The 22724-nt window shown below is 40.9% G+C and overlaps 1 protein-coding gene across 2 annotated transcripts in view; it reads right to left on the bottom strand.

The window, feature by feature from the left end:
• LOC120541745 (RNA-binding protein with multiple splicing 2-like) overlaps positions 1-22724 on the bottom strand; it is a 53399-nt gene that overhangs the window by 14489 nt on the left and 16186 nt on the right. For both annotated transcript variants that reach the window (XR_005636069.1, XM_039773644.1), the window contains exons 2-5: positions 12078-12155; positions 10675-10713; positions 8062-8124; positions 790-940 (exon numbers count right to left, since the gene is read on the bottom strand). Coding sequence is in view for 1 of the 2 variants with exons in the window: in XM_039773644.1 (XP_039629578.1) it covers positions 790-940; positions 8062-8124; positions 10675-10713; positions 12078-12155 (331 nt within the window). In the remaining variant the exon portion in view is untranslated. The remainder of the gene's footprint in view (positions 1-789; positions 941-8061; positions 8125-10674; positions 10714-12077; positions 12156-22724) is intronic.

Below are 22724 nucleotides of genomic sequence, written 5' to 3'. Positions count from 1 at the left end.
CCTGGCTGCTTCCTTTGGACATCTACCCACCATGTCACACTCCCAAAACGGCAAAGTTCTTATCTGGACTTCTTGGGAATTCCCTTCTTAATGATCAAATGTGTTCAGCAGTATTTGGTGGGAGTTCATGGCAGTCCATTTCAATGCTTAGTCCAGTTGTACTTAAGTGGCATCACAAAAGCTTGACCTACTGTTCTAGGAAGTCAGGAATACTAGCAACTCTTGAATGCATTTTGGGCAGCAGTACCAATAGGCCTTTCAGTCTATCCGCTCAATGATAAATGCAGATCTTTAAAGTTCTAGAATTCTCCTTATTAAAAAATGTCCTCTTGTATCCATCTTTTCTGCAAGGCTCTGGTCAGGGATATCAGACCAGATTCTACCACTACTTGAATTTTAGATTGCACATACCAGCCTTATTTCCTAAACTACTTGTGTTCCTACCAAATGGGTGAACTTTCCACTGTGGTTCCAAATTTCTGGATAGAAAGGAGGCTACACTTGTGCAAGGAAAACTCCAATTGTGTGCCACATTCTCTCTAGCATTCCAGTTTGTGTTCTGCAAGACATGTGCAAAATACCATCCAAGAAATGGACTTCATCTTGGGACTCTACCATTCCCCCCACAATGTGCAAGATTTACCAATTACATTGAGTCTTTGTAGGCACCAAGAGGAGCCAATTCAGCCCTCCACATCAACCCACACCAGCAAGAACTTCAGTGCAACATTCGTTAATATGGGATAGGCAAATTGGTTTTTGATTCATCATTACAGTGCATGAACTTACATGGGTCCCGTGCAATGAAGTGTGCTCCTAAAGCTGGGTGAAGATTAGTGGGGTTTGGTGTAGCCATCAGTTTACTCTTTGCCATCTTTGTGTTTGCTTTTGCAAATTCTAACCGTAGAGTCTGTGGATTCTCTGGATCAAAACGGATACCCTAAAGAAAAAAGGAGATAAAAAAAAAAATAGGTTGGGGAGGAAGAACACACACCCAAAACATTGGAAATGCACACACACACACACACACACACACACACACAGATCCTATCACGTCAGCCAGCCGTAAGCTACCTCTCAGGTTAATTTTAAAATTGATTTGAAGGCATTTTATGTGCGTTGCTCCAAAACTGCAGATTGTTCTTGGTCTCTTTCAAGTGTCTACAGTTTCTACCTCCATCTTCTCATTCAATGAAATGTTTTCTGTAATACATGTTGACTGAAAAAGATTTTAAATGGCTTCTTTAGATAGATGATTTAATTAGGGAAAAGACATTGCAAGTCTAAGGGGGTGGAGGAAGAAATTAACAGATAAGCCACTTCCACCTCTGTGGGTCAAGTCAGTCCACACTTGAACAGCTGGTATTGTTTCCTTTAGTCATTTGTAGAACTGTTAACAGTCTTGGACATCAACTGGGAGAAAGATTCACATTTAAAGAGACAGCCCACACCCCTTTCAGGTGCCAGTCTTGTATGCACAGCTTCTTTCAAAGCCCTCCACAGCATCTCAAAAGGGATTCAGACCAGGGCTTTGACTTGGCTATTCCAGAACTCTCCAGGTCTTTCTTCTCAACCATTCCTTGGACTTCTAGTGCAACATAACACTAAATGTAAGGTTCACTTTTGGTCAGGTGAAAACGCTCAGAAGACTGAACATTATATCCTCAAACACCCTCTGGTAGAATGAGGACCTTAAAGTGGATTCTATGATTGTGAGCTACTCAGGCTCCGATACAGCAAGGCAGCCCCAAATCTTAACACTTCCACTACTGTGCTTTACAGCTGGTATCAGGTTCTTCTACTCTTATGCAGTTTCTGATTTTTGTTGAACAAGTTTTCTGGGACTGTGGCCAAACAACCTTCGTGTGTCTACGTCATACCAGTTCCAGAAGTCTTGATCTTTGTGGACAGCAAGTTTGTTAGTGAACATCTAGGCAAAGACAAATCAGTGAAAGACTAAAAAAAAAAGTGGTCTCCCGGTAAACCTCCCATGTAGATCTCACGGTTTGTTTATATCAAAGTCCTACTATTAGAAATAGGCTGCACAAATGAGGAGAGCTACCTATAGGTTCGGTGATCAAATTCTGGCACTCTTAGACTTTCATTATCTTGTCTTGTGCTATTAGGTTGAACTTGCTAGGGTGGCAGAGCAGTGGAATGGTTGGCTTCCATTTGTTTGAAGGTCTTTTTACATCCCTTCCAATGTTCATGAATTTTTATAGCCTTTCTGAAGCCCTCCGAGTGCATGTTATCACTATGTCCAGAACAACCAAACACCCAAACCAAAACGTTCAAGGTTTAAACAAGATGGCTCAGACAAGATCCTCTCGTGTTTTAATCATTTGTGCCCAATTATAAATTTTAACCATTTGAAATAGTAATATGGGTATAAATGTTTACCACTCTTAATATCTGGATCTGCCTCTCTATTATAGGTGGAATGGTGTCTGAGGCCAAGGATCTGTGCTGGCAATCAGAAGGTTGCCGGTTCGAATCCCACAAACTCCAGAAGTGTCTCTACTCAGTTAGGCCCCAGAGCAAGGCTCTTAACCTATAATTGCTCTGTCCCGAGTATGACATTAATCTGCATCCAGCCACGTAAGCAGTGAAAACTTGGGGCTGGTGGTGGGATTCGCCATGGTTTAAAAACACAACCACCCACTGTTCAGTGTTGTGCGGAGGTGTCCCCCATCGCACTCTGATCTCAATCTGGGTGGCAGGTGCAGCAACAAACTGAAAATCAGCACATGCTCCCAACCTCTCAACCCCCAAAATACCTGGACGTTAAACAATCCTTTACATTATGTAGTCATTGTATAATTTTAAAATCATCTGGAGTTAAATAAATTAAAGGTCAAATTTCTCAACATGGACATACCAGAGGCCGTATTTTCAATAAATGTATCTTCTAATGGCAGTTAAGTGAACTCCAGGCAAAAGTTGCAGCTACAGTCATGTGAGAGTAACCAGTGAAAAGTGAATAGGAAAACAGATCAACATTGGAAACTGAAAATTCTACATTAAGAAAAGCAGTAGTATGTGATTTTAACAGTGGGGGGAGAGAGCTAAAACAATAAGTCAACTAGAGGTAAAAAGGACTCCAAATACATAAACATTTGGAATAAAAACCTAGAGAAGCACAGCTTTAAAGCTAAGTGTGAGGCAGGAGTGCCATTCAGATCCTGGGATTACAGTTACATAGCCATGAGGAACTAGTGTAGCCATTCGTCTAATCATCCATAGAATACGAGAACACCCAAATGTACAACTACAAGTCTGTTAGTAGACATGGGAACAAAAAAGGATTTTAAAATACAAAAAAAAAGTGTTTCTAGGGTGCAATGTCTATACCTACTTAATATAAAATTGCACTTGTTTAGTGCTAAATAAATGGATTTCCACATACAAATTTAAATGTTTAAACCAGGTGTTTAAGTGCAGCAGATAGAATTTGTGAATGGAAGATTAAACTCTGAACCAAATCTTTGGGCAGTTTAGTTTTAATTTAGACATAGCTAAACAGAAAACGTTCAAATGGACCAAAGGCACCCAACATCCTGAAGACTTCTTTCTGCATTCTGAGGAAGTGTCCTCCGTTTCGAGATCTTAAATGTCTGCTCCAACTGGCATTTGGACAGAATACTGTTGCACAGATCATCATGGTAAATCAAATTGGTCATGGTGCTCTGGCAAAAGACGGTGCCCTATTTGGAATGAGGTACTACCTCAAGCAAAGGAATTGAACTATCTAGAGTTGTTGTTCAGGACTAAAGGGAGCAGGAGTTTGACAGGCACATCAGAGCAGAGTTCAGTTGCACGAATGCTGTCCTGGTCAATTGTGGCAAACCAAGAGCTTTGCCTTTCATCTCGACTGTTTACTAGAAGCCTATACATCCCTGTCCTTGCCTGTGGTCAGGGGCTTTGGGTGGTGATCAAATAAATAAATGTGGACACAAGCAGCAGAAATGAGCTTCCTTTACAGGGAGTCTGTATGCACCATTCAAGATAGCGTGAGGAGCACTTACATTTCCAAGGAGCTCAAACTAGAGTTGCTCCTCTGCCACGGTGAAACAAGCCAGTTGAAGTGGTTTGGACATTGGGATGCCTCCTGAATGCCATTTTAGACAAGTCCAACATATCCTGTGTATTTTCAAAGACGTCCTACCAGTTGGAGAGATTAAAATTTCTCCACTGACCTGGGAACACTGGATATCCCACTCAGACGAACTGAGGTCGGGGCTGGTGATGGTGCTGGGGGTGAAAGGGATATCTGGGCATCTTTGCTTAGACTGCTGCTCCAATGACTCACATCATCATACAAGATTGATGGATCATAGTAGCAAATTTAGAGTACCTCATTGAGGAGTTTCTCATGTATTTGAGCTCTATAGCAGTGTTACTTCTGGAGAAGAACCACCTTGATGTCAGTCACTGCTGCCGAGTCCTCTGCTTTCAAACAGAGGTGTGAAGAAAGGATTCAAGCTCAAGAGTGAGTTACTAAATTTCGTTTTCCTTGGATTTTCACTTTGTGGATTCCTTTATTGGATTGTGTATTGAGACTTCGAAATTCAGAACCACCTTTTTAGGAAAATCATTTTCTCTTTAGACTATTTTAGGGTCTTTCTGAATATAAAATCAATTAATTTAAAAAAGTCTTGTTTCATTGGTCTCTGCAGCTACACTCACAAAATAAATCCCAAAGGAGAAGGAAAACTGTTCCAATAGATTGCAAACACATCTTTACTAATAAAAGGCAAAGCCCTCACTGACTCCTCACTAACTCTCCAGCTTCCCATGTATGCAGAAGGCTGAAATTTGGCAGGCTCATTCCTTACAGCGTACTTACAAAAGTTTAGCAGGTTTCATTTTGAAATTCTACACATAACAGTCATAACTGGAACCTTCTTTCATACATTTATTATGGCCATAGCCTGCAGCTCGGTTGCCGTGTGAGGCGGAGTTGCGTCCCTCATCGTCACGCCTCCCACGTAATTGAGTGCCTATGCCCATACAAGGCCGTCCGTCGGCAGCAATTCAATAGACACGCTGCTGCTAAATATTCGTGGGGGAAGGACTGCACTTATGCAAACAAAGAGGAGATAGTCGTGGATGGACTAGTGTTTGGCACAAACTCAGTGAAAGTGTGTGAGAGAAACTAAGTGCTGGGTCTTGGCTAACATTAAATAAAGCCGTGGACATCGCAAGATTGCATGAGATACCACAAGCACAGCTGAGAACCTGCGATGCATGTACTCCGAGCGGCTCACGTGAACTGACTGAACGCATGATACGCAGAGAACAAGGAAGAGCTCCAAAGAGCGCTGAACAAAAACGCATTACACAATTGAGAAGACAGCAAAAGAATATGAAGCGAGTGACACATACAAGCATATTCATAAGTGCAGCTACTGCAGAAACAAAGCACAGTGTAAACGGTAAGTAAGTTTATGGACAACGCTGCCGCTGGTGTTTGTCATGCCTACGACGAGATACAAGTTTACCGAGAGGACGCAGGGTATAAACGAGACTTTTGATTACTTTGTAACCGAGTTAAAATTGCTGGTGACCCCTTCATCTCACACTAGCTGGAAGAATTAACACTGTTAAGATAAATATTCTTCCTAAGCTCCTTTTTTTATTTCAAAACATACCAATATACATTAATAAATCGTTCTTTAAGCAATTAGATTCAACAATAACCTCATTTATTTGGAATTCTAAACATCCACGCATCAAAAGAGCAACCCTACAAAGGCAGAAGGTGGCATGGCTCTACCTAACTTCCAGTTTTATTACTGGGCGGCAAATATACAGGCGATAAGAACCTGGACACAAATAGAAGAACATATACAGGCATGGACTGCAATAGAAGTAAAATCCTGCAGTACTTCTTTGTATTCCCTGCTCTGCGCTCCAATAAACACACGTTATCGGCAATATACTAATAACCCAATTGTGCTCCACTCACTTAGAATCTGGAACCAATGTAGAAAGCATTTTAAGACGGAGAAGCTTCTTTCTGTGGCACCCTGCAAAAGAACCACCTCTTTCAACCTTCACAAACATATGCAGTTTTAATATCTGGAAAAAATTTGGAATTAACTTGCTTAGAGATCTTTATATAGACAACGTCTTTGCATCCTATGAACAATTACATTCCAAATTTAACATTCCAGCTACAAATTTCTTTCACTATCTTCAAATCAGGAACTTTGTTAAACAGAACCTTCCAGATTTTCCTCATCTTGCACCCTCATCCACGCTGGAAAAATTATTGCTCAATTTCAAGGAATTAGACTCCATCTCTACTATAAAAAATTTAAATGATTTTATAGATCCAAGAGGACACTGGGAAAATGACCTCTCAATTAATATATCAGAAAAGGAGTGGAAAGTAGCAATGCAGAGAATTCACTCGAGCTCCATATGCGCAAAGCATACAATTATACAACTTAAAATTATATATCGAGCACATCTGTCTCTACTAAAACTCTCAAAATGTTTCCAGGCATGATCCAACCTGAACGTTGCAACCAAGTCCCAGCCTCACTGGGTCACATGTTCTGGGCCTGCACCAAATTAACATTATTCTGGACAAAATTTTTAATTACCTCTCAGACAGCCTTGGACTCACAATCCCTCCTAACCCATTAACAGCTGTGTTTGGGGTTCTTCCAGAGGGGCTTAAAGTGGAGAAAGACAAACAAATTGTGATTGCATTCACTACACTGTTGGCACGCAAACTTATTCTGATAAACTGGAAGAACCCAAACTCTCCTCTTTTAAGTCAGTGGGAAACCGATGTGTTATATTATTTAAAATTGGAAAAAATCAAATACTCAGTTAGAGGATCTGTTCAGACTTTTTTCAAAACATGGCAGGATCTAATCAGTAATATTTTAAAATAAGTTTATAAAGCACAGAGAATTTATTAATTTAGGTATTTTTACAAGCCTTAAATTTTACACCGTTTGGCTTGCTCTCTCTCTCAAGGGTGGGGATCGATCTGTTCTTAGCATAATTCATTTTTTTGTAAAAACTTGATTGCTATGTATTGATTGTAATAAAATAAATAAAAATTAAAAAAAAATAAATAAAATTGCTGGTGAAGGACCGTGCTTATGCAAACGAAGATGAGATGGTCGGAGATAGAATACGGTTTGGCTCAAACTCGGCAAAAGAAACTTAAGTGTCTGGTCTAAGCGAACATTAAATTGCTGGTGAAGGACTGTGCTTATGCAAACGAATAGAAAGCAAATATTTTTATAATGTGTCCTTTTTTCATAACTAACACACTTCTCCGCTGCGAAGCACGGGTATTTTGCTAGTCAGTGATGTAATTAACCCGAGGCTAAAGATCTTTCAGGCCTGTGTTGGCCGAATTCAGGTCAGTAAAGTTTGGGGTTAGACTGTCATAGGTGAGGCCTTTTCTAGGGAGGGTAAGAGCCCTGGCCTTTTCTTTGGGCATTTAAAAGGCCTCCAACCTTTCCACTATTTCAAGTGCACTTAAAATCATAACACTTTATGTGGAGGTTCTCTTCAAGTATTCTGAATGTAGACAGAAAGCATTTAATGATTAGAAACTGAAAAAGATTGCAAAGACTTCTGAAAACATACTTTGACAAGTGATTACCTACAGACGTCTGTCATAGTAACAATCAGACAAGATACAAAAACTCCGCTTTTTAAAGCATTAAGTGCCACCAAACAATTCCATCCATTTTCAGACCTCAGTTTAAGGTGTAAGGCTGTAACGAACTGAAGCCTAATTTTGCCAATAACCGTTCTAATGCACAGTTGCCCATCAGCAAGCTGCAAGTTTCAGTCCAGCTGAAAAAAAAATAGTTGAATATGACATTTCAAAAAGATATCTACTGGGAATTTGTTCTGAAAAGAAAAACAAGTTTTTGAATATAAATAAAGAGATATGACTAGGACTTTTAGTCAGAATCTTCTTTAAAAGGGTGGAAGCTCAGGGGAGGCTCAGCAGACAGAAGGCACTCCTTAATAATTTAGGGATACCCTTCACATTGCATTACTGACACATCACTGCTTACTTACATTTAATGCATTTTTGGCTGCTTCTGCTCCAGACCGACTGTCAAAGGTAACAAAACCAACAGGCTGGAGAAAAAAAAAAAGGGGGGGGGTCCAGGGATAAAGAAATCATTCAATGCAAGTTTGAAACATGGCTAAGCATTGGGGGGTTTGCAGGGGGAGAACCCACACACTCTAGAGAAAAACCATGCAAATCTCTAGAATGTCCCCTTACAAGGTCAAAACAAAACTCAACACACTTGGCATCCTTGATCACAATGCTTTGCATTCCTGCCACCCTTTACAGTCCTTGATTCGTTGCCTGGACCTTCAACGCCCAGCAATCAGGTTTACTATAAAATTCACCACATACTTCATGAACTATGCCACCATGTGCAGTGGTGTTGCGTCTTGAAGGCATTAGTGTTCAGAGGTCTTGAACTTGCAGTTCTGGGCTCGGTTCACAAAGTGGACAGAGTCCCCTGAAGGACCCCCTCACATTCAGTAGTCAAATTTATGCAATACCCACAGTAGCTCTCCTTTGGCCTTGGAAAAGTTACCTTCTATCCTCCACACAGGATGTGGACCACAGGGGCCTAGTGGGAATGTGCTGTAATGAGCACCAGAGTAGAGTATTGGCAAAACCGCCAGGGTACAGTTGGGGGGGGTCATTAAACACTTTATTGGCAAAAGCAGCCAAACACTGTGACCAAGGGCCTAACAAAACAAAAAAAAAAACACACCACACACACAACACCTACACACTATTTTTTTCCTAGAATACGAGAGGGGTGTGAATAAGTCTTTAGTCTTCCCTACTTGGATTGGTTAGGTTATTCAAAAAAAATGAATCGATTTCAAAGCTTATCTGACATGGCTCTGCCCAAAATGCCATCATTAAAACCAATTCATTACATGTGTAGTGTTGATGTGAAGACGTCACAAAACAATGAAGATTTCACATTTAAAAAAAAAAAAAAAAAGTCAACCAGCAATGACCTATTTGTTCGAGAGAAGCTGGCCAAAATAAATTTAAAAAAGAAATAAGCAATACGTCAGGAACATTAGGGGGATATGTGGAGTGCTTTAGCATAGATTGGCCAATTTCTGGTTTGTGATGGCAGCAGTGTGAGGAAAAGCTTGCCTTGGGGACCTGTTCCTGCTTCAACTCCTTGAAAAAATTTTAGTACTGTTCAGTGATGGTTGTACCCTTTCCTGGTAAAAAAAACAAGAATTCCATCTTAGTCCCAGAAAACAGAAGCCACACACCTTGCCTGCCAACCTCTATGGATGCAGGAACCACAGGGTCTCCATTTTTTGGACTCTGGTCAGACATAGGGATCCAAGTGTCATCTATAGCTACAAGCGATTCAAAAACCTTGCAGGATTCCTCCTAAACTAGTTCAAAATGGTCTGAAGCAACTACACTGTTCCCAAGATACATGCAGGATCTCAGTTTAGCAGATTTTTTTTGAACCTCATATCATGGAATGAATGGCATTCACATTTTCTGAGATTGCCACTTCAGATCACCTCTCCCAAGATGTCATTCGTCTTATGTGCTGAAATCACCTGTCTAAAATCGAGCAAGTTTGACTATGGATTACATACCATCTAACATATACAACATCTAAGTTTGGTAGAGTTCCCATTCAAGAACAAAAACTTAATCCCCACTTGACAATTTTGAAGCAAAACCTCCATTGTTTTGTGACCTCTTCACATCAACCCTACACAGAAAAATTTAGTTACAAGGACTCTTGGGAAAGAGACATTTCATGAGGAGCTATGATGCGATACAGGTTAGGCTATTTAAACCAAGTTAGTCAAAAAGGGAAAGCCAAAGACTTAAACCCTCCTCAAAGGCATCTCCACAGTGTTGTATCTTGTTACAAGGCCATGGATCTCAAGGGGTAATCTGATAGAAGTACAAGTGTGTCGTGCCCGGACCCAACATTGGCTGCCAAGATTTTGGTGGCTGGAACCCTTGGGTCTAGGAGACAATTTATAGCAACCCACAGTTCTCTTCACCAAGAATCGCATCCGAGGTACTTATGGTTGTCTGTCCAGACTGCTTTTAAAGGGCCTCAGAAGTGGTTAAGGGGGATACAAAAATTCTGACCACATTTAAGGGAACCCTAGTAACTTGGCCCCACTGTTCACTAGCAGGTATGCAGTACTGCCCCAAAACTCAGATCAGCAAGTTCAGAAGTTACATTTTGGCAGTAACACATCACGAGTTATACTGCAGATTGCTACAGGGAGGTGTTAATGGGTAGCAGTTAGACATACTGTCCCTCTTTGAAAATGCTGCATGCTAAAAGGATTGCTTTCTTCGAATCCTCCGATTTGTTACAGTTGTCGGATGCTGGCTACACGGCGATTATGTGGGTGCAATTTCACTACACAGTTTTGCAGGACTGTGCTTCCTCCGAACTATCTTCATGGGGTTAAGATATACTGGTCTTGGTCAAAAAAAATATGGGAGGTAAACATCTGAATGTTGCATAGACATCCTCGGAATGAAATACCAGACACTCCACATTTGCAATGAAGGAAAGAGGCACCATACCAGCAAGTCAGAACTTCAACAGCATCAGCTGTTTTGCACACGAAATGAAAACAAGACAGGCTTACCTGTTTTGATGTTAATTTGATTAGCGAACCTTCATAGCCCTAAACACATTGGGGGGAAGAAAAAAAAAAAAAAAATATATACATGTTACACCATGGCAATTTGTGGCCTTAATCCAGAATTTTGTAATTAAAAATCAGACATCATGATGCAAGAAGTAGAGGAAAGTTCAGTTGTTCGGCATCTTAAGGATGGTGTGGAGAATTTAAAAAAGGGAAGCCAACAGTCAAATACAAACCATGACGTCCCAGATCAAACTTTGAAACTGATATTCTTTGAAGTTGCACACCTAAATTTATCCAAATCTTCGAAGGAGTCCAATAAATGTCCTCTAGCATGCAGTCTCGCTGCTAAATGCAAATAAAGGATAATGGCAGCAGAGGAAAGACATCATCTCTCTTTCCCAAAAAACACTTGAAAGCCACCCGTAGGCCAAAACAGGAGTGGAAGTTTGAACTATTGATGGGATTTTTAAAAGAATACATGCTTCCAAGTTAATGAAATTTAAAAATTCATATTTTGCCCAACCCCAGCCTTGGATGCCTACTAAGCTGCAGTTTAGAAAAGTGCTACATGTGGGTAAAAGGAATGTCAGTTATAAATACAAGATGGAGATACTGAACTATAGGAAGCAACAAAAAGGATGTAGGGGTTTATGACGACATTTTCAGCATCTAGGCAGTGCACAGAATCAATTAAAGGCAAATAAAATGTTAAATTCAAAAACCTAAGTCAAAGAACGTTATGTTCAGACTATATAATCCACTAGTAAGATGGTACCTGAAGTGTTGTCCATTTCTGCTTATCACAGTACAAGAAAGGCAGAGCAGCTCTAGAAGCTGTGCAGAGAACCTCCAGGTGAACCCTGGACTTGAGGACAAGTCATACTCTGACAGACTGAGAAATAATCCGGTTTAGTCTTGAGCAGTGGAGACTGCATGGGGACCCAATTCAAGTATTTAAAAATCCTCAAAAAAAGTATTGGTAATTCACTTAGCTTAAGGGTGAATCACATACTCAAGTACTTCAGGGGAAATGCATTTAAGACTTAAGCCAGGAAGCACTTTACACAAAGTTCTGGAACAAAACTACCAAGAGATGGAGTTGAAGCAGATACCTGGACAGTCTTTAAGAACAACCTGGATGAGATATTGGGACAGCTTATCGAAACAATTGGGCTTGGACTATGGTCTCCTCTCATTTGTTAAATTTCTAATGTTCACTCAACATCCAACCTTCCAACTTGCTGCCTTCTGCCGTTTGGTTTCTTAGCATAACTAGTCAAGTACCCACTGAATGCATTCTATTAAAGTGCACTTTAATGTTTAACTAAAAGAAATTGCTTTGCACAAACAAAAAACCCCCCCCCGAGATAAACTGAACACGTTACTTGAATAGATCTTACCTTAAATGGTCTGAAAAGCAGGTAGAGCTCCCTGGGTTTGATATCAACTGGAAGACCACTGACAAAGAGTGTCCGTACCTACAGGGGGAGAGGGAGAAAATAGAATTTAGTCTATCAGACCCAAGACATACACTGCACTGAGGGGTTCAAGGTTTTGAAGGACCCTTAGCCTGAACATGCAGTACCACACCTCACTTAATGTGGTGGAAGGGGTGAGGGAGAACCACCATCCGTACACACACCATACCAAGAACACAAGATCTTCAGAAGTGTACAACAGTGTTCAGTAGTTAACTCTGAGCAATGTCCCACATCCAAAAGCAATCTGCTGATCACCTTCAAAGTTGAAGTGAAAAGAGAAGCTCTGGTTTAGGCCCATTTGAGTTTTGCTCAAATGCTTGTGCCACACACACACACACACACAGCCCCGTTATAAACTGCACGTGTCCGAGTTACCAATCCCAATAGACGCCACCAGCCTTTATATCACAGGCATAACTGGACTGCTTTATAATTAAAGCCTACATACCAGATTTCAAAGCAGGATTGCATCCCTTGGAGTATCAGGACAGGAAAACAATACGTAATAATGTCAAAAAAAAAAAAAGACTTAATTCAACATTTCCACTTTATTCTCGCCATTCACGTAGAGATTAAAGTCGACATTTCCACTTTATTCTCGTAGTTTATTTTGTCAGTAGAATGTTGCAAACTTCATCTTAAAATGAATGTTTCACTTACTAGAATTTCTCAAACCCCATCAAATGCTTTGTGTTACGCGTTTCCCCAACCCATGTTAAAATCGGTACGCGCTTCTTAAAACTGATTTCCTATTGCACTAAGAGGCGGCACAGGCAGCGATCGCCACACAGAATACATTTACTTCATGATATTCATGTTCTCTGAACATTTAGAATACTAAAGATAAATACTTTAATACATTTCATCATGAAAATGTCAAGTATGTGGGGGCACAGTGGCGTGGTGGTTGCACTGCTGCCTCACAGTAAGGGGGTCCCGGGTGTTCCCCGTCTCGAGTTTGCAGGTTTTTTCTTGCAAGTTTACTTTGTTTTTTGGATTCCTTTCAAAGTCATGTAGGATGTGGGGTTTTGTTCTGCTATATTGACCCTGCTAGTTGATGCATTGCTCGTATTCACCCTGTGATGTGCTGGCACCCCATTCAGGATTTGCTCCTGCTTGCTGGGATGGGCACAACCCTGAATGGATGGCATAAAAAACAAAACAGCAGATTTTTTTTTTAAAAAAAGTTCTGAAAACTGAGGTCCAAGTTTATAAACTAGTTTTAATTTAAAAAAAAAAAAAAACACGTTTATCATCATGTGGTGATTGGTTATGTGGAGAAAGTAAAAAAAAAAAAGATAGGAACTGGGGGTTTAGTACATCAGATAGATGGCACGCATGCAAGAAAGAAAGCCCGCTTTGAAGAACATCCATTGAATTGTGTGTTCGTCCACCACATCACGAACCCAACATTTACACAATATTCCAGTTAAACCTGTGCGATACCCATTCATATATCCAGCATTTTGGAGCCTCGTCACACCGCCATAAAGGTCTCTACACTGAACGTAGACCTGAGGACCCCTTAATGCAAGGGAGCAGCACTAGAGCCACGCCACTGTGCCCCCCGCCATCCATGTTTAATACATTTTTTCATGATGAAATGCATTAAAGCAAGCATTTAATCTTAGTATTCTGAATGTTCATAGAGCAGGAATATCATGAAGTCAATGTGCAATTGCTGTCAGTGCTTCCTCAGTGCAAGAGGAAGTCCGTTTAAGAAGCGCTTACCGATTAACATGGGTCAGGGAACACTAACTTATGACAGGGTTTGAGAAAATCTAGTAAATTAAACATTCATTTTAAAGATGAAGTTTAGTTTGCGACATTTGCTTCATAGTTTGTCAGTAGAAAGTGGAAATGTTGACAAATGTCGAGAATAAAGTGGAAATGTCGGGAATAAAGTCAACATGTCAACTTTATTCTCGACATCGTTTTTTCTCCTTCACTGTGTTTGTATTTTCCCCAAAAACGTGGCCCTAATATACTTCTGTACACTTGAGACCTTGAAGACAGCCAGAAGTGTTCACATAACCGTTTGTCAGGCCTACCAGGATACAAACCTTTGCATGTATGATAAAAGAGCAACAACTTTCACCTTTATCTAGCAAATCTCACGACTAGCAATGCTGATGCATAACCTGCAAGTGAAACTTAACCTCTGTGCCATGTTAATGGCTCCCAGTAACAATGGCACACACCTGAACTCTTGAATCACTTAGGCCGGAGTTATACTTCACGCAACGCATGCTGCAGCGGACGCTCCTGCTACGCAAGCGTTGTAGTATTCATACTTGCGCGCGTACTTTACGTAAATCTGGAGGAATCCACCAGGTGGCAGTGCGAGATATTATCACGGTGAGAACATGTTCGGCTTCTGTGTTGTGAATTGCCTAGAACACCTATTAAATTCTGATGACACCTAACCGCAATATCTCTGAAAAGGATGTTTATTGATTAAATCCATCAATCCAGGGATGTGTCCATTCCAGCAAGCACTGGGCACGAGTGAGAAACAGTCAGTTGACGAGGCCTCAGCTCATCGCAAGGTGAATACAAGCACATACACACACTAGCGTCATTTTAGCGACACCAAATCCCCAAATCTGCAGATCTTTGGAAGGAAACTGGAGCACAGTGTGGAATACAAGCAGGAAATACCAGCAACATAACTCCCTGCAAGACAGCAGTGCTATCGCTCCACCACCGTGACACCCCCATATGTGCAATTATTCCCCCCATGTGTGTAATTAACAGTATTCATTTAAATGAAATTATGTAAAATGTAACACACACTAATGCATTTCATCATGAAAGTGATAAAGTATAAATCTAAAGATTCTAAATGTGCAGAGTTGCAATCTCATACATTTAATTTGTTCTGTGTGGCGATCTATTGCTGCTTTCCGCTGCTGTCAGGTCCAAGAAGCTCGTAGCGATTAAAAACTGGGATGACGTTTACGACGGCCTGCTTTAAATGATAAAGTAAACTACGAGGTTAAAGTTGGAGTACAAATGCCTCACCGCGTAGTAAATATCAGGGGAGAAGGCGCTTGCTTATTCTCATCTATAGCTAATTTAGTGCCTGAAACTCCGTCTTTAGCGGTACAGATTCGGGCTGACATTGTACAACTTGACAGGCACTTGAGGGGATTTAAAAAAAACAAAAAACAACTTAGGTTTTCGGGAGATGTTATGAATGGGCACTTTGATGTTCATTCCCTACACTTACATGCCTGATGTACACATGGAGAGCACAAAAATTGAAGATAAATGTCAGTCGCCTTAAAAGGCGAGTGCGCCTAGTAGTAGGATATTTGTAACGTCTAATATGTCTTATTTTCTCTAATATATTGGGTAATATGAGCGTAATGGTGACTAAAGGGTGTTTTCATGTCTAGAGGGCTCTAATAGTGTTAAAACACGTATTAAGAAGGTCGTAAACAGGTTTTCTATACTCTAACTCCGAAAATATTCGCTTTATGAATAAAGAATCCTACTTCGCGAAAATTTATCATGGTAGAGTCTGGAACGGATTAACCGTGATAAACGAGGGTTCACTGTATAGCGCTGTATTTGAGCCACTGAGAAAAAAATAAGACACGGTGAAAACGTGTATTGTGTGATTAAAGTGGAAATTTCGGCTTTAATCTCGAAATGTCCACTTTAACCCCGTAAATTTACTTTATTATTAAAAGCAGACCATCGTAAAAGTCATGTCAGTTTTTAATCGCTGCAAGCTTCTTGGACCGGACAGCGGGTAAAGTAAAAAAATTAAAAATAGACGGCACAAAAGATGGTATGGTATGCGAGACTTAAAATGTATCGTGTCATTACGATCGGGGAATATGTGACGCTTGAATATAAAAGCACCACGAATGCATCTGTATGTCGGCATTTTGCTTCACCACTTTGAACCATTCAAACAGCAAAGCACGGATCTCCATAGAGGCTTGCTGTCACATGTGGATAGTAAACAGAGACTCTGACGTCACGTTCCGACTTTTAGCACACTGCGCCCCCCGACTTTTTGCTGGTACTGCAACTTCGCGCGCTGCCGCATTAATTTCTGAGGACCTGCTCAGAGGACGCTTGAAATGAACGCTGGGAACGAGTGGCAGCCATGATGCGGGCGCGTACGCGTTCCGAGCGTGAAGTATAAATCGGCCCTTAGCCACTTGTTTGGCAGCACCTCGGTTATCTCCAAAGGCCCTTCCATCAACACCCTCCAACCAAATAAGCTGTGCAGCTTTGCACTTCATGGAGAGACAGCCAAAAATATTACAGTGGAGGCTGGACGAATCCAGACCCCTTCACTTACTGCACGCTGTGTTAACTTAAATGAATAAATATGCCATTGTTGTGCATGATTTTACACTCAATAACCAATAATGACAGTCAACGATTTTTCAGAAAGTTAAAAAAAAAAAAAAACCCACAACAACTCATTCCTAGATGTATTCACTTTTCCTTTTGCGTCAGGTGCCTCCCTTTTCAACTCTCCTTGAATTATCCAGAACATTGAGTCCACCTGTGGCAAACTGAATTGAGCGGACATTGAGAAAGGGACACACCTGTATCCATAAGTTTCCATAATTCAAACTTCATAACCTGTGGTGTGGCTTTTTTGGGGTCCTGATATGAAGTCCAAGAAACCCTGTAGACCTCTGCGATCAAATTGAGGAGGCATATATCAGGGAAAGGGAATAAAACCATTTCTAAAACTTGGTGTTCCAAGGAGCACAGGGGCCTTGTATCTCATTCGAGTAGTTTGGAACCACTTGGACTCTTCCTAGAGTTGGCCAAACTGAGCAACTACAGTATAGAACTTTAATCAGGAAGGTGACCCAGAACCCAATGGCCATACAAATGGAGCTCTAGAAGTCCTCTGCCAAGATGGGCAAACCTTTCAAAAGGAAAGCCATCTTAGCAGCACTCCAATCAGCAATTTGATTTTAGGGTTGGTCGGGTAGAAGATTCTCCAATCTACCGAGATGAAAACTAAACTCGGCAGAAATCCAAGTATTATGTCTGATGAAGACTGGGCACTGATCACCGCCTACCCAATACCATCCCAAGGGACAGAAGACCAGTCAGAAATGAGGGAAGGATAAGTGTAGCCAAATACAGAGGGTCTTCAAGCAAACCTGCTCCATAGGGTATAGGACCTCAGTCAGGAGCAACAGGTCACCATTCAGCATGAAAGTGACCCAAAGCATACAGCCAAGAAAACGCTGGAGTGGCTTTGGGACAAGTCTGACTGTTTTTGAATGGCCAAGCCAAACCCCAGACTTTAACCCCATAGAACATCTGTGGAGAGACCTGAAGATGGCAGATTTGTAGGTGCTTACCATCAAATCTAACAGAGCTTTAGATGATCTTCCAGGAAAAATTGAATATGCTGCCCAGATTCAGGGGCCTCACTGATCAAACTTCACGTGAAAATAGACGCACACCAAAACACTGGAAAAAACCACCTGGCGCACTCGCGTTGATGCAGTTTAACCTTTACAAATCCTAATCTTGTATATGTGCATTTATGAACATGCCTTGAACCTCACCCTGAAAACTACTGTATTGACAATGTCAATCAACCTTATACATAAGCAAACGCAATACTGTAGACCTTTTGGCTGGGAATACCACCTTACACATCCAGTAGCAAGAGATACAAGTGGTCATCTCTAAATTAGGAGACACTAAGAACCTTTATTTGGTGACCCAAGTGTGGTGTCAGCAACAAGTAAATAGAGCAGCAAACGCATTGCTATGCAATATAAGTGGCATGGGCTCCAGCCGCACCACAATTTAAAAAGTCTGATGTTGCAGAATACTGGCAGAGAGTGTGTGTGTGTGCGTGCGTGCGTAATGAGGGGAGAAAGGGAGGAGGTGGTTAAAGTCCACACAATCCAATTTTCATCTATGAAAATCACATCTGTAATTGGAGATGCCTTTTATGCGCCATTTGGAGAGAGCAGTCCCGACGATTGTGACAGAGGTGCGTTTTAAAAGTAACTGACTGCTAGGAGACCCAATTGCAATAAGCGCATATTAAAATGCTCCAGTTACATTAGATTTGGGGGGTTTATAGGAAGCTCCCAGTGGGAAAAAAAACCAAAAAAAAAAACCAAAAAACCAACAGCTGTGGATCATATTCATCACATTAGATCTTGAATACGAGATGAATTATGCATACAAGTAGTCATTTTGCTGGCTTACTTGCATTTCCCCTTCTTGATTAAGCATACGGTCATGTTGCCTACGCATGGGTCAGAGTTGTAACTATAAGCCTGTTCTCCATTTCGGTGCTCTATTGCAAATTCTGTTTGCGTGAAGAGAAGTGTATGAACATTGAGCCTTTATGGGTACACAAGCTTTATGAGGTGTGAAAAGCTTGTAGGGACTTAACCAAGACTACCAAGCTGGAACTGTTGCCAAAGTGACTTTGTATTTAGAGCCTTGATTTTTGTACTTTGTAGATTTCAGGTTTTGGATTGAATAAATTAAACCTTACTGAAAATGCATTCTCACTTTGTCATTATGGATAATTGAATGCAGGTTGATTGGCAAAAATATGACAAATGCATTCATAGAAAACAACACACACACACACACACAAACACAAAAACAAAGTGTTCAACTACTTTGCTTCCAACATACAGGATATCTCCTCCGGCCCAAAAAAAAATCTCCAGAGGTCCACTGCAGTGTCTTAAATACGCACTCACTTAGGCCTGCCTATACGCCATTCACTATAGCGCTTCCAGCATTCCAAAAAGTGGCAGGAGGAGGAGGAATCCACTGCAGCCCATTCCCCCCACCCCCAGCTTATGAACCAAAGGCAGAATACACAATAAGCATTCCCATTTGAAACCATTTTCTTGTAATATTCACATTCATATCATAAACTTGACAGATATGGGTTTGTAATGGAAGATTTCAAAGCAGAAAAGACCATTTCCAAAGCCTCACTTGTCCCTCTTGTACCATTTAGACAAACTGTCATGGAAGACACAAAAGGGTCCCTCTGTCACATGGCCACTTTCTCATGCATTGCACAAGTCATAACTTAAGAGCTGTAGATGGCATTTTGCTACAAGGTCCAGTAAGCAGTGACAATTGTAAACCCACGACAAGTGAAAGAAACATCTTACAGAGGAACGAGACATTACTTTGTGATGATGTAATGAAAACTAGACTGTTGTAACATTGCAGTCAAACTGTAGCCTGTGTTCACCACCAAAAAAGGTCAATTTAACATGACAGGAGTACATCACACCACATTGGACATAAACCCTAAAATCACTTCAGATTCCTTTGAAGTGCAACACCTCATCAAGTGACAGGACTGTGGAAAAGTCCAACTGGAGCGCAGTATCTGTCTAAGCTTTTAGCATGGCAGGGTTAGCTGTAGTTCAAGATTGGAAAAAATTCGTAACACACACACACATTACTAACTAAGAATAAAGTTTAAGGTACAGAACATTTCAAAATGTATCACTAAATAAAAAATATTGAAAGCCAAAAATAAGAGTATTGAGCCTAGTTTCCACATGGAGCAGTTTCTTGTAAAATGGATTTAAAAATAGCCCAATCATGCATTGGGAAATGTTGGCACAATTCATTTTGGACCATGTTCCTAGAAATTTTGGGTTTTAATAAAAAAAAAAAACACACCACAAAAGGAATGAATGTGTTTTTTCCCCCCAACCTATGGGCAGCAAAATGTCATACAAGCCCCTTCATTTAAAGTTTAAAATCAGGTTTCACAAAGACATTCAACCAATAACTGCTCAGTCAAAGCTACTGCTACCCAGTTATTGATAAAATTGGGAATTGCGCTGACAATTGACCAATTATGGTGGATTAAAAAACAAAGCACAAAAGGGGTATTAAAAGCAGGTATGCAGTGGTGGTTAGAAAGCCAGCACAGAATTTTATATTTAACCACCCAAAACACAATTGCTTCCATTAAGATAGTATGAAGGATAAAACCAGTAGTGTGGCTGGCAAGTCTCCCTCTTATTTGAATATCAGGTTTATTATAAACTTAGCAGCATATTAAGATAAAAAAAAATGTTCCTGAGCATTTAACAATGTGTAATTCACAATGACATTAGTTAGCTATGCAAGGTTTTTAGACTGGTATTAAAGAATTTTCTCCAAAAAAAAAAAAAGACAGACTACGTTTGGCAACACCTGAAGGCTACACAGCCTCAATGTTCTCTTGCCTGCTTTTCCCTTCCGTGTAGAAATAACCTTTAAGAACATTTTAAATTCAGATATACAGGTATACTGTAGGAGGACATAGTCAACACTAAATTGACTTTACCTTGGGGGTTGAAAATGCAACATTTAGGCAAATAAGCTCTTCCTAAATGCTTAAATGTTTAACTTTTTCTACACTTTAAAGTCTCATTCTGTAGGCTTTACCCTCTGGTGGGCCTCAAGCATTTGGGGGGAAAAATAAAATAAAATAGGACTCAAAATCCATAGCACCACCTACTCATGCAAATTAAGCATGAATTTGCCAATCTGCTACAACCAGATGCTGGAGTACATTTAGGTGGCATTTGGCAGGTATGAACTTGGTCAACATACAGGACTAGATTTTATAGGAAGGAGTTGGATTTTGACTCACTGGGCTGGAAAGTTACTTACAAATCTGGGAACCCTGAGCTTCATGGACATAAATCTGTTACATTTGGAACGTGGTTCGTTACAGTTTTCCAGTTCAAATGACAGCGGTCCAGACTCTGGATATCTCCAACAATTCAGCTAGAAAATGGTGCAACTCTAAGTTTGCCTTCTGCTGAGGCGTCAGAGGTGCCAACACCTACATTTACAGCATGGAGCAGCAACCAATTGTTACTACTGTTCTAGCCAAAAGGAAGAGTATCAAACATGGACACGCCTTGTAATGTTCTATACTATACATACTACAAAAAAAATGTAACCACTGTGCCCAGGATTGAAAGAATTCAATGAAGGCCAACCATTTTGTTTATAAAGCATTAGTAACAAAATCAAAAGACAGTCTCCACCAGGCATTCAAAAGCCAGGAACAGCAGAATGAGGCCCAAAAATAATCAAGCTCAACTAATATGCAATTTCACCAAAACTGAGCACATGAGTTTATTTCAAGAGGAATGCTCCGAGACAAGCAATGACATCCACAGAATGGGAACAGCATTCCAGTCAGTAAACTGACTATGCGGTTGGCCGAGTAGGTCATGCTACAGCCTCACTTTAGATGTACCAATATACTACGTGCTTACAAAAACACAATCACCCAGTCATGGTATTTCATGACCAGCTGTCCCAATCTTCATTGAATTAACTATTTACAAACGAAATTTGAAGTGCATGAACCACTCAGGCCATAGAGAGTCACTGCTGGCACCTGTGGCAAGTCAACAAGGTGATAGTCTCGGGTGGCACGTGTTGCAACTGCATTAAACTTTATGAATGAGAATGCTGCTCTAAGTCTAACCACCAACAGGTGCGAGAGATGGAGGAATGGAATTGGTCCCTTTATGTCAATTGCTGCTGACTGGCCTTACCGAGGATCTTTGGGTTTCTTCAGTGGCCACTGTGACCATGCCACTTCAATGGAGACATTTGTAGACACTTCATCCCTTTACATCCAATACATGCTGCTTAACTCCACCACGCTCTACTCATCCAATGTACAGGACACCTGCATGCTAAACTATTCCCAGGCCAGGGTCCACCATCTGAAGCTCACTGGTGGCAGTAGGGATGTGCAGGATTCAGACAGACAGTTGGGTGTATTGATGGTTTCACAATCAATATGGAACAGGCAGAGCACCAAGTCCTAGCCCATAAATGCTAACTTCTCTGCTGTTGGGGGCCACATGGACCACCACCCCAACATGACACACTGTATGCTGCTAAACACCAGGCCAAGTTATGCCTCACCTTAAGAACATCAAGCGAGAGGCCTAAAGTTACACACGTGCCAACTTGTGCCCCCCTGAAATCAGGCCTGCAAGTCAACTCTTCTGCACACAACATTACAGCCCCTCCATCTAGCTTGTCATCCACACAGTCTTCCTCAAGTTAAGCTTCGTCATCTTCCCATTACTATCAATACCATCGTGGCTTGCCTTAATAGCCAATGTCTGGATGGTGCTCCCTAGAAGCATTCAGTTAGAGGGCTGGTTGCACTTCATTTCTAAGCACAGTCCTCCTGCAGTCACACTACTGGTACTTTGCCCAAGAACAAAATTGATAAATTCCTCATCCAGCTCCAATAGTGTTGGTTTAACTTTAAAATATATATATAATTTTCCAATATATAGTTTGGTTATTTGCTTACTGTTAAAGGATGCATTCTGGGAGTAGTGAAACCTGCATTGCAATACACCTGTGGAACAAGTGCATCATCTCATGTTTAAGGGTGGAGTAACAAATGTTCTTTGCCTTTGGTGGCATTCGTTGATGCACCAACCCAGATCAGAGTGGCAACGTTGACCAAACTGTTGCAATTATACAGTTAAATATGGTGAACTATACCATTACTAGATCTCAGGCCAAGCAGAA

Source organism: Polypterus senegalus, chromosome 12, assembly GCF_016835505.1.
Source record: "Polypterus senegalus isolate Bchr_013 chromosome 12, ASM1683550v1, whole genome shotgun sequence".
NCBI classification, from domain to species: Eukaryota; Metazoa; Chordata; class Cladistia; order Polypteriformes; family Polypteridae; genus Polypterus; species Polypterus senegalus.
The sequence above is the reverse complement of the archived record's forward strand: the minus strand, read 5'-3'. Positions and strand labels throughout refer to the sequence as shown.